This window comes from Anabrus simplex, chromosome 1, assembly GCF_040414725.1.
Source record: "Anabrus simplex isolate iqAnaSimp1 chromosome 1, ASM4041472v1, whole genome shotgun sequence".
Classification (NCBI taxonomy): Eukaryota; Metazoa; Arthropoda; class Insecta; order Orthoptera; family Tettigoniidae; genus Anabrus; species Anabrus simplex.
The window spans coordinates 1,335,365,214-1,335,378,051 of record NC_090265.1 but is presented as its reverse complement, the minus strand read 5'-3'; the positions used below and the strand labels follow the sequence as shown (position 1 = coordinate 1,335,378,051).

General features: G+C 40.3%; 1 protein-coding gene across 1 annotated transcript in view; it reads left to right on the top strand.

Moving 5' to 3' along the window:
* LOC136858318 (fibrillin-2) overlaps nt 1-12,838 on the top strand; it is a 164,115-nt gene that overhangs the window by 88,743 nt on the left and 62,534 nt on the right. The window contains exon 3 of the mRNA XM_068225753.1: nt 7,065-10,671. Coding sequence (XP_068081854.1) covers nt 7,065-10,671 — 3,607 coding nt within the window. The remainder of the gene's footprint in view (nt 1-7,064; nt 10,672-12,838) is intronic.

The window sequence follows — 12,838 nt, the reverse complement described above, 5'->3', positions numbered from 1 at the left end:
CCAGTTGTAAGATGGCAGTAGTGGAAGTTGATACTTTTTGTGTTGCAATTCCACGCGCAACTGAGCATGTGGTTTACTTTTTCTTCTTTTTCTTCTTCTTACTATTAACTTTCTTCCGTTTGCCCCAGTTGTTTCTGGGGTCGCTGGAATCATCCGGTTCATTTTATTTTTGGGCGGGCATTGAAGACCAAATGCCTTTCCTGGCTCCACGTGATTTTTGAGATGAAAACCTCAACCCACGATCTAAACCACTGCGATAACCATGCTTATTATTTTTATTATTATTATTATTATTATTATTATTATTATTATTATTATTATTATTATTATTATTATTCTCGTTTAGGGCCATTAAAGACCAAGTCATGTAACTATAAGGCATTTCTGGTAGCCTTTTTTGCAGCCCAAAACGTTGCATTCTTTCTCTTTGTATACAGATCCCTTTTACCTGATTAACCCGAGCATCGCTATCTACACCGTACCGAAGCCCATTAATAACAATAATTTGACAATATTCCCCGAAACAATGTATTGTGACCGTTCGCGGACGTAGGTGGTTCGAAATGATATGATTTTCTTCAATTAAACCTCGGCTAGTCAACGGTTCACAAGAAACTCCACTCGCGGGCATGGCCATTCGGCGAGTACCGGTCAAATCTCTTCCATCATCAGCTCAAACAGAGTAATTTCCACGTCCTACCTATGTAAAGGCTCTTCAATTGTAATTTTAGAATGAAAGATCGCAATAAAATTTTGGAAGTATATTCCATTTAATAAAGTAATCATGAAGAAAATATAATAATCATCCAGTTAGACAACGTAACGGAGAATTACAAGTAACACACATCTTATCAATCTTTGTTGGTTCCGCAAACACATAAAAAAACCACTATCTGACGTTAAGTTTTAAACTCTTAAATAATTCACTACAATATTAAAAATATTTTCCACAAATAATGAAATTATTAATAGTTCTGAAAATCTGCCAATCGTAAAGTTATTCACTTTGTTCATTCATCTGAGTCAATATGTGCCCATAGTCTGCCTTCCCCAGTTCTATCTGTTTGATCATTTAACTATCTAGCTATCTAATATACAACTTGAATATCCTGACGGTTAGTCTACCTAACGTTGCATAAGAAAAATATAATTATCTGTCGATCATCTAAAAGACACAAATAAATTCAATAAATGAACAATCATGGTGCTGTCACACTCATCGGGAACATTCAGCTTCGCCGTATCTGAAAATCAACAACATCTAACTACTGGCATGTTCAATGAAACGATAATCTCGGAAGGTCTGTACTGCACCTGCTCTCCTCCAGTGTTTCCTAGAAATAATACTACTGCAAACTAACTACAGTAAGCAATTACCTTGAATGCCAACGCACTTCAATAAATTGACATTAACCTCTTAACCAACTTATTTTCCGGTTTAGATATGTCATTCACCGAAGATCCTAACAATTCATCCGCTAATATATCCGTTTTACCTCTATGCTGTGCCGTAAACTCGTATTTGATGATTTCTACACGCTTAACCTTTAATCTCTCCCAGATACCTTTGAAAATACTAGCATCATATTATTCCGCTTGCCTATTCAAAATTTTTAAAATCACATGATGAACATCACACATAACATTACTACCCTAGGTTCATTGACCTTCTCGAAGATTTACCACGTTACCGCAGTATCAATTTCAACAAACCTCATTCTTATCATAATCACACTATTTTATCATACCATATTCGACGACCCTCATATTTACCACATTTCATCAAAATGTGTACCATGTCTACATCATTATTCAAAGGTATCGAAGGAACTCAACTACAGGCATATAAAACATCATATCACTTACAGCATGTACGCACTTCATTAAATTATTCTGCGGCACAAGTTATTCTAAGAGGATCTCAACATTGACATAAATTACGTACAATCACTCACTGAACTTACCTACACAGCACTCGACATTATCTCGTCACAAATAGATTCTCACGATTATTAGGACAGTATCAGGACATTAGATGAAATATGATCGTGCCTGTATACCTTTACTACTTGACACTGACGATAGACCGAATTTCACTCTTACCAATGATCAGATCAACACTTCACACAGATACGTAATGTCAGACACGTTAGGTTACTCAAGCCGTATTTAAATAAAAAATAAGTCACCCATATGATGGCACATCTAACACTACTATAAGCTTCTACAAATAGAATAAGGGAAGACAATGCTTGGGTACTTAACATCCGAAGACTCTGTTGTTCATCCCATCCTTTAGGTTGTGGTAGCTATGGACATTTGTTTTCATGTTATTGTGGCCACTCCAGCAGAACTCGGACCCATCATGATCCCAGTCTTGACTTAGCTACACATCTATTTCTTAGTTGAATCCTTCATCATCATAATAACCAGTCTCGTTGTTCTTTCACCCTGAAACTTGTACAGACCAAATTAGAATAGTGCTAAACAAAGTTTAAAGCTTTCAGTTTCGTTTACTAAACTCGCCTTCGTATATTGACGTCGTATTATTGGTTATTGAGCCCTTTTAAACCTTGCAATATCTTAAAAACTCTTATAATCTCCTTAATTCCTTTCAATATGTATCAGAGCTATTCTCGAATCAACCTTCTACGCTGTTTTTTCTTCATACATTGTCATAAAACAAAATCCCATTTTAATAACATCACAATAATACTTTGGTTCGCATTTTATGATTCACACTAAAATTGCTATGTCGTAATCTCCGTTACGTATGTTTTTGACATTTGAGGAACTTTGCCTAACACAGTCACCCTCTTCATTCACAGAACTGCACAAAGGAACACTCTCTGCTATTAATTTATTTCCTCAATGCATACCGTTGCCTACGCTATAATACAAGACCTTGAAATGCACTCATGGAAACGGGTTGCATCCTAGTTCACCATTCAGCCGCTAGGATCGCGTCCTTGCCCCATTGTATTCGCATGGCCGTATATTTCAATAAGTAAATTATATCCTAAATAAAAAGAACTGAATTTTTTGCAAGTATGGACAGTACTTTATCTATAGAGCGGTGCTGCATTGGATTGGATATGTCATTGAAGTTTCAAAACTTTCCTTTTGAGGGGCTTCTTATCAAGTTTCAAAACTTTCTCTCTTCTACTTGAGTGGCTCGAAGCAATGTTGTCACATAGAGGTCTCGGGAAATTTTCAGAGTAGAAAAAGAGGTGGTTTGTCATCTTTACACTTTCTACACTTAATTTCACTGTTGAACATGTCTTTCGAAAGAAAACCATACACCTGTTAGTAATCCTCTTCGGGGCAAGTACTGTGTACCGGAGGTTACAAATTCCGTCGTTCACTGCAGAAGTGCCACAGACGACGATTTTGGTATCTGAGGGCTCCTCTATCTTGAAAACGAATAAGACACAATGTTGGACTTTGAGTAGCTGGAGAAGAGATATGTTCTAAATAGCCTTTACAGTCTGTTAGTTCTTTTGCCACACGAACCATAATGTCATTGTATTCCGCTTGGCATCTTAGGTAGCTGAAGAAGATCTCGTCAATGCATAATGCAAATGTATACTTATGAGGTATTTTACGCAGACCACAGTGGATTGGGTAGTCGAGATCTATGCCTGATACATTCCCCTCATGAATCTTTTTTTACTTTCCCTGAATGCATTTGAATTTTCTTAATGTATGACAGGAAATCATTAATTAACTGAGGCGTTCATCTTCAGTACTAAAAGATGCTCGTTTGATCTCATTCCTGGAATATGTCCCACGTGAGGTGTTGCAGATGTCATGCGCATCGAACAATTTCATAAAATGCTCCATAAAACAAATGGTATATTTTAAAATTTAATGCTCTCGGGACAAACCACCTCCACACTTTTCAACCAGAGATTGTTTCAGGGGAAAATACAATATTTTTAGCTCCTGCTACATTCATTTACTCCAAATTTATTGGGAAAATTATTTTTCTGGTTGGTTTCCTAATTTAAGATTTCTGTGTTTGAAGAAGCCTCTCAAATGATCGCCGGTCACGGTAGCATTGTTTACAAAAAAGTTCAGTGACAAATTTTGCGCCTAATTTAATCAGCTTAAAGTCGTATCTCATGCGTAATACTTCCTCTGTATAATGTTTCGAACATTGAACATTCACTGGAAACTTGTGAAAGGAAATTCCACTACCTTTAATTTCTCGTGAATAAGCCATGACTGGAACTGCGAATGCTTAACATCAGACGAATACATAATACATTCACAACCAACTCAGTTAATAAACTCTGTTAAGGCGCGAACCTGGTAGACAGGGGGGCAAGAAAGCGATCCTGGCGGGCCGGCATTGAACTTCAGTGTGACTACTTCGATAGCGTTTTACGGGCTCTATTTTCAGGCCTTGTATTATAACGTAGGCAATGATGCATACGATCTGTCACTCCGCATACGCCTTCTTGATGCTAGAACTTGCATTGCTCCAAACTGTTCCATGGCATCCGCCGCGCGACGTTTCTGGACCTGAATGTTACATATGAGATTTCTCTTTCACAGCTGTTAATACGATCTTTCATCTACCGGTCTCTATTTGTATCCCAACTCATGTTCATAATTCAATCCTCCGAATACTACGGGGTTCTGAGCTTGTGATTTTCCTGATTTCACTCCATTAACTTTCCTTTTAATGAGCGAGTTGTCTCGATTTTCGTACGTAGTTGGACGTATAGACTGGACGTATTCCTGCTGGTTGTGTACTTGTGCACCGCTTCTGTTGATCTACTTATTATAACTTTCAATGGTTCCTTCGCTCTTGACCTCGAGACCATTGAAAGGTTATAGTATATAACGTATTACGGTTGCTCCAGCTCAAAATAATGTTTACATATTTTCAAATGTAGTTGCTCGTTAGTTAGCATATAATATAAGTAACATCGACGTACAAACGCTGCTAAATCCTATGGTTGAACAAAAAGGAACCGACAAGGATATTTTATAATACAATAGATATTTCAAGTGATCGTACCTAAAAAGAACAGTATTCTATAACTTCAATGACATTTCTTAATTTGACCATAAAGTTATTACAAAATCAGATCTTTGGAAGCATAATCCAGCTATCTTATTTTAACTGGGTATTAGGTTCTAAAAGTGGTCCAAACATCGGCCTATATTATCTGGTATACTGCACGAATATTAAGCAATTAATTCTGAATACCTACGAGGACTGTATATAAAGTAGAGAGAACGTAGTCTAGACACTCGCAGGAGATCGGGCATGCACAAATAGGATATGGGAACGGTTAAGTGGCACTGTTGTCGATGTGTAGTGTGCATTTAAAGGGCATTCAGTTGAGAGTGGTGTTATTGCTGTGTGGCGTTGAAGTGAAGAGTGTCGATTTCACCACTTTAAATCATGTTTTCAAAAGGTGATCAGTGTTCGTGGATTAAAATCGAGGTTGCCAATGGCAAAGATGAGTCAGAATATTATCGAGGATTACGCGAAGCCCGTTGCTTGAATGCATTACGTATAGGATGGTTGCACGATGGGTCAAGGCATTTCGTGCGGGTCGGAATGATAATTGCGGATTTGCACCGCACAGGTCGTCAAGATCAGATTGTCATCGTGAGTGGTCTAGTTGGCCTCAGTCATCAAACACTGTGGCACATACTGACGAAATGTCTTAACATGAGAAAAATTGCGTCCCATTGGGTTCCATATCAACTCACTGACGTACAGAAATGGCACCGGTACGCTCTTGCTGGCATCCACCTAGACAGATACCACAACGATACCACAACGAAGGAGAGGCATTTCTGCAGCTTACGAGTACTGTCGCCAGTCATGAGACGTGGACACGAGCCTAAGAGCCTGAATTAAAGCGTCAATCGAATGAATGACGTCATACTGAGATCAGACTCTTGTTGCTAGGTACACTGGTCTTTCTTTTTTACAATGATATATTGAATACTATTGTAGCACATTTTCTCTAAACATTATTTTAATATTAATACTTTTTCACCACTTTTGCATCCATCTCTTGGCAAAGGCCAGAGTAAAGTGTAGCTTTCTCCGAAGTCCCAGTCAACATCCATAGCTGTGACAATATGGAAGTTGCTGGGGTATGGGTAGTGCTGAGTAATGACATTCAGAGCACGACTAGTGCATCTGAGTGTTATGAAAGGTGCTGCTCATTGGATCAGTCGTGCTGCAATAGTACTTTCTGACCCAGTGAAGAAAGCAATGGCAAACTACCTCACTCCTCATCTTGCCTAGTACGCCTCATTTTGGTGCTGCCATTGGTTTTTTTGGGTTTTCTTATAACCGCATAACCTTTGGTGGTACTATTTGAGGATCCAACCAACCTCTGGGCTGATGACTTAACAGCCAGACAGACAGACAGACTTTTTCACCGGCCAAAATATGGCTCCTCAACTTCGAACGTAGTCTGTGTTAAAATAAATAAATAAATAAATAAATAAATAAATAAATAAATAAATAAATAAATAAATAAATAAATAAATAAATAAATAAATAAAATAAATTGCTGTTTTTTGTTTAAAGGGGCCTAACATCTATGTCGGCGGCCCGTAGTAATTTTTGACTCATAAAGGTGTACTTTCTTCTGATAAGAATTTGAGGGAGACTTGGCTAAATCCTCAACATTAAGGCGAAATTCGAAACATGACACATTTTCACAATGATTATCAAAGTAATATGCACTGGAACAATTGTTACCAAATGTATATTTGTTTATTACCTGAAAACAATTTTACAACTGAACTGTTCAATTAATTCATTTAGTTGTAATTTTTGTATTTCGGCTAAATCCACAGCAATTCCGCTGCAGGTATGGCTGTTTCCGCATTAGTTCGTAAATCTATTGCCTATAAAACTACGTTTAGAGGACGTAATAAGCCAATCAGACCTCCTCCTGACGCCACTGTAAAGTTATATTTCAGTTATTTCGGAATTAGCCAAACTGTGGATTTAACCGAATCTCCCCTATTGAATGTATTAATTAAAATCGTAGTTTTTACAATTATTTTTCGTGTTTCAGACTATTGAGGCAACAATTGCGAAGACTATCCCTGTGTGCTGCAATGGCTACGATATTACCTCGGACTTCCGGTGCGAAGCGCTGTGTACTCCGGAGTGTGAGAATGGAGTTTGCACAGCCCCCAACACCTGTACCTGCCTTACTGGATACACTCCAGCTAATAACAGTAACACTACTTGTCACGCCGTATGTCCTAACGGATGTTTGGATGGGAACAAGACTGCTAGCATCGGCTGTGCCTCTTCTACTAACTGCACTTGTCCTTCTGGCTACATTCAACAAGATTCTCCCCCACGGTGCATTCCAATCTGCCCTCAAGGCTGCAAGAAGCCTACGAACTGCTCTGCACCCATTACATGTTCCTGCGTGAAGACCAGGGAATGTTCCTTGCCGATGAACTGTTCATGTCCGTTTGGCTTTATAGAGGAAGAGAATAAATGTGTGCCCATGCTACTTCTGTTCTGCAGCAGTGTAGACAGCAAAGACTGCAGACCTCCTTTAAATTGCAGCTGCCCTGCCGGCTACAAAAAAGACATAAAACAGAAACGTTGTCTCCCTATTTCTGAAAACAATTGCTCTAAAGAATGTGACGGGCCTAAGAGATGTACTTGCCCCTTAGGTTTTGAGCAGAACTCTAACGCCACTGAATGTAAGTCACTCTCTCCTCAAGTATGCCCATATGTAGGAGTTGAGGGAGCGAACTGCACAATACCTGGAAACTGCTCGTGTTCTAAAGGGTTTGTGCCTCATACCAGTAACAGTTCTCTGTGTTCATCTACTACTCCAGAAGTCTGTGCTAACAAGAGTAGTAATTGCACTAACGCCAAAACTTGTACTTGTCCAGTGGGATTCTTATTTGATTCCAACACGACACAGTGTACATCAGCCTCTCCGGAAGTGTGCCCCAGTCCTGTAAAGCCTAATATCAATTGTAGCGTTATCAAGAATTGTGCCTGTCCATCAGGGTTTTTGTCGCTCAGTAACAAGAGCTCTGAATGTCATTCCACTTCTGCTGAATTGTGCCCCAATAAGAACAACAACTGCACAGTATCTAAGATCTGTAATTGTCCTGCAGGCTACAGAGATGATCCCGTCAATAGCACGTTATGTTTACACTCCTCACGGCAGTGTGAGAATAAAAACTGCACAACACCCAAATCTTGTTTTTGCCCGGAGGGGTATAAGCACAACAATAACAACACGCTTTGCGTATCAACGACTACTCGAATTGAATTCCCTTCTCTTCCAATCACATGTGCCTGTCCGGCAGGGTACTCTGAAGACACTATGAATACTAGCCAGTGTACATCAGCTTCTCGTAAAGTGTGTCGCAGGAACAGAGTGATTATCTGCTCAGATCCAAAGAAATGCATTTGTCCTCTTGGTTACTTACTTACAAAGGACAAAACCCAATGCCTACCCCCATGTCCAATCAATGGACCCATTTTCAATTGTAATCCACAAAGAACGTGTAACTGCCCATTTGGTTATTACTGCAAGCCCGGAAGCACTATCTGTGTCCCTTTCTGTCCGACAGGCTGTCCCAATGGCTATTGCAGCAGCCCGTTCACTTGTTCATGCAGGAGTGGTTATGCAAGTATCAGCGGCATTTGTGTGCCTACATGTAGCAGTGGATGTCCAAATGGCATGTGCACAGGGCCCAATACGTGTACTTGTCACAGAGGCTATGTCAAGCGGTTTGTGTTGTTCGGAGAATGTGTTCCATACTGTGACAAAGAGTGTAAAAATGCTGAATGCACCGCACCGAACACATGTACTTGTCACCCTGGATATATACCCCACTCTTTCAAGTCGCACAAGTGTGTCTCAGTTCAATCTTGCAACTGTCCGAACGGGTACTGCAATGCTCTAGGTATTTGTGAATGCCACACAGGATACGAAAAGAATGTCTTCGGAATGTGTGAAGCTAAATGTCCTGGTGGATGCAAGAACGGGATGTGTGTAGGTAGAAACCAATGTTCATGTCTCCCCGGTTACGCACCTATCTTTGGAAACAGCAACAACTGTGCTCCTCTCTGCAACCCTGACTGCATCAACGGCAGATGCTCTGGTCCCAACACTTGCACCTGTAATCCGGGCTTCACGAATAGACACAGAAGAACTTGTGTGCCGTACTGTGAACGTGGTTGCACTAATGGTGAATGTGTTGGCCCTAACACTTGCGCCTGTCATTCAGGGTACACAAAAGATCTCCTTAATCCTTATGGGAATGTATGTGTTCCGCACTGTGATAGACCATGTATTAATGGCACCTGTTCCCAACGCAATGAGTGTGTTTGTAATCCGGGATTTAGGAAAGAAAATGACAGATGTATACCTTATTGCGACAAACGGTGTGACAACGGAACGTGCACTGAACCTAACGTATGCAGCTGCAATTCAGGGTACAAGAAGAAGAACGACAAGTGCGTTCCGGACTGTGTTATTCCTTGTCGGAATGGGACATGCATTGGACCCAACAGATGTTCTTGTAATCCTGGGTACAAAAATCACGATAATGGTGGATATTGTTCACCTGTGTGCTCTCCGCCTTGTCTCAACGGAGACTGTGTGGCTCCGGGTAAATGCAGCTGTAAGCCGGGATTTGTCTCACAGGATAAGCGCAGATGTGTCCGACAGTGCAGTCCACCGTGCCTAAACGCAGTGTGTTCAGATCAAAACAGGTGTATATGTAAAGCAGGCTTTGTGAAAAGTCCTCAAGGAGCTGGAAATGTCTGTATAAAGAAGCACGAACCTCCGAGTAGCTGTTATCCATCTTGCATAAACGGCATTTGTTCTGACCACAATAGGTGTCTCTGTAATGCTGGTTTCGTGAAAAACACTTCAATCCCGACCGGCAATGTTTGTATCAGGAAATCTGAACCAAACAGTACCACATGCAACCCTCCATGTATAAATGCAGTTTGTTCAGGACGTAATACGTGTTTATGCAATGCTGGATTTGTGAAAAATAAAAGCATCAGTTCTGGAAATGTCTGCATCAAAAAATCTGAACCTACTGGTCCAGTGTGTATTCCTGAGTGTATCAACGGTGTCTGTTCTGCTCCTAACAAGTGCTTATGCAATTCTGGATTTATTAAAGACAAAAATGTGGGGTCTGATAATATATGTATTAAAAGACTTCCTCAACCGTCTGGTCCAAAATGCGATCCACAGTGCGTAAATGCTGTCTGTTCTGATCACAACAGGTGTCTATGCAATGCTGGCTTTGTAAAAGACAAGAATATAGGATCTGGTAATGTCTGTGTTAAGAAAACGGATGCCGTAGGGCCTTGTGTTCCAGCATGTGTGAACGCCGTGTGTTCGGGGTCCAACAGATGTCTTTGCAATGCAGGATATGTGAAGGACAGAAGCAGGGGATCAGACAACGTATGTGTGAAGAAATCGGAGCCACCAGTTAGAGATAGATGTAGTCCCGCGTGCGTGAATGCCATTTGTTCGGGTAGCCGATGTCTCTGCAACGCAGGGTTCGTGAAACAGTTGGGTTCATCAAACGTCTGTGTAAGAAAATCAGCTCCAACGATCGTTACTCAGCGACCCACGTTTAGACCTCACATCAGACCCACATCACGACCTAAAATTAGAAACTTTCACTAATCATCAACAAACTTCTTGACATCAGGCGAGTGTTATAGCTCTTTATCAATATTTTTTGAACCTCAATATGTTACTTACAAAGACTATTCGCCTTTTAAAAGTGTTTTCTTTCTTGGTGTCAATTCTATTGATTTCAATGGCTACGCTAGGCCGAGATTCAACCTAAAATTAATTCAGCAAAATACTGTGCAAGGAGGAAGGAGTATATGATTATTAGAGAGGGATATAATGTAGATTTTGTGAAAATATGTGAATAGCAAAATTCATCTTCTCTAAATCCAGATTTGTAACTAGGTAAACAATTTCATTACTGTAGCTGGCAGTGAAGAATCTCTGAACACAAACACTGGTGGTTCGTAAGCCAACTGAATTTAAGATATGTGTGTAGGTATACAGCATTTAACAATGGGGAACATTGCTGTAAATTGAATCTTAATACAGTTCAATTTCTCTCTTTTTTCTCTTTGTTATTGTCTTTCGTGTCTTCCCCTTCACGTAGTTTTATCGCATCCTCATGATTGTGAGCAACTGCGTTAATGTATCATTTAAAGCAGTACAATAATATAGACTATCATTTTCCACCTCAAATAGCATGTGCTCCTCCAACTAAAAAATGTCAAATGAGGTAAGCTAAGTAAGAATCGAATGCATTTTTTTCCTGTTTAAAGGACTGCCCTCCTTTCTAATTAATAGGGATGCTCGTAACAGATTACTATCAGTAACTCCCATACATTTGTATCCAGCCAAGGCCGAATTAATGATAGTTCCACTGTACCTGCCCACACCAAAATTAATAAATAAAGCTCCAATATCCATATGACTGTTTTGAATATGTGCTTGTTGTTATAGAATGGAGTTATATGCCTACGTAGTTCCTTATGCCACAAGGGAGAAAAAATGGTATCGTACTTACCAATTTTGCCCCGACGTGACAACGAGTGCTGGAAACAGAGTTGGAGATTGAACAGTTCTCTTTACGTCGCGAATTTTCCACTTCCACATTCCATGTAGTAAAAATTAGATTTAAAAATTTCGAATGGTGCTGTGTCAGCGTAACACGTGATAGGCATAGTCGGAATAAAATATCTAGTCATTGTGAGTTTAAAATGTTGTTGTTGACATTTTATTTTAAACATATTTATACGCCTAAAACCATCAATATATGTATTTTGATCGAGATATGCCTTCACTATTGATGTGACAAATTTTTAAGTTCTTTCCGATGTCTATTGTCATGTAGTCCTGAGAGCTCACATTCTTGTTAGTTACCTCAGACCGAGCTCGATAGCTGCCGTCGCTTAAGTGCGGCCAGTATCCAGTATTCGGGAGATAGTAGGTTCGAACCCCACTGTCGGCAGCCCTGAAAATGGTTTTCCGTGGTTTCCTATTTTCACACCAGGCAAATGCTGGGGCTGTACCTTAATTAAGGCCACCGCCGCTTCCTTCCCAGTCCTAGCCCTTTCCTGCCCCATCGTCGCCATAAGACCTATCTGTGTCGGTGCGACGTAAAGCAACTAGCAAAAAAAAAAAAGTTACCTCAGAGCGTCTAGCTAAAGAATCAGCCGGTACTTCATCATTGCCCTGGGAACGGCTGATTGCCCTCTTTAGCTTATTATAATCAAACAGCATAGGTGTGCAAAAAGAGAGCCCTACTCCTTGAGCTGATGTCATGAGCGCGGGAAGAGCCGAGAGCAACTGACTTCTAACAGTTCGTGCTGTGAAAACTAGATGGCGATATGCGGAGCAAGTAAAGCCACTACAATGTACCGGATGTATACACAATGCAATCTTCTAGTTCGTTTATTGTGCATCGTTTATACTACATCACTAAACAAGCTTTCATGTTGGCCTACAGTACTTTTTGAGTACAGGTAGTAATAAAAAATTAGGAATAAAACTATTAAAACCTTATATCTGTTTAGATACGCGCCCCTTCACTAGTTGTAACCGAGTGTCGTGCAAGCAGCTGCTAGGCTGTAACTTCCGTCAGAGTGCATAGGCCTACTCTGCTCCTTTACCTGCTTGGGTTGGAGCGCAGCTCATTGAGCAGAATTGTGCCTGCCTCTAATTTACAGTCTTCGGAGAGGCTCCTTTCTTGTTCCCCACTGTGTGGCGGAATGGGATACTGTTGAAATTCCATCCATCAAACTGTGCAA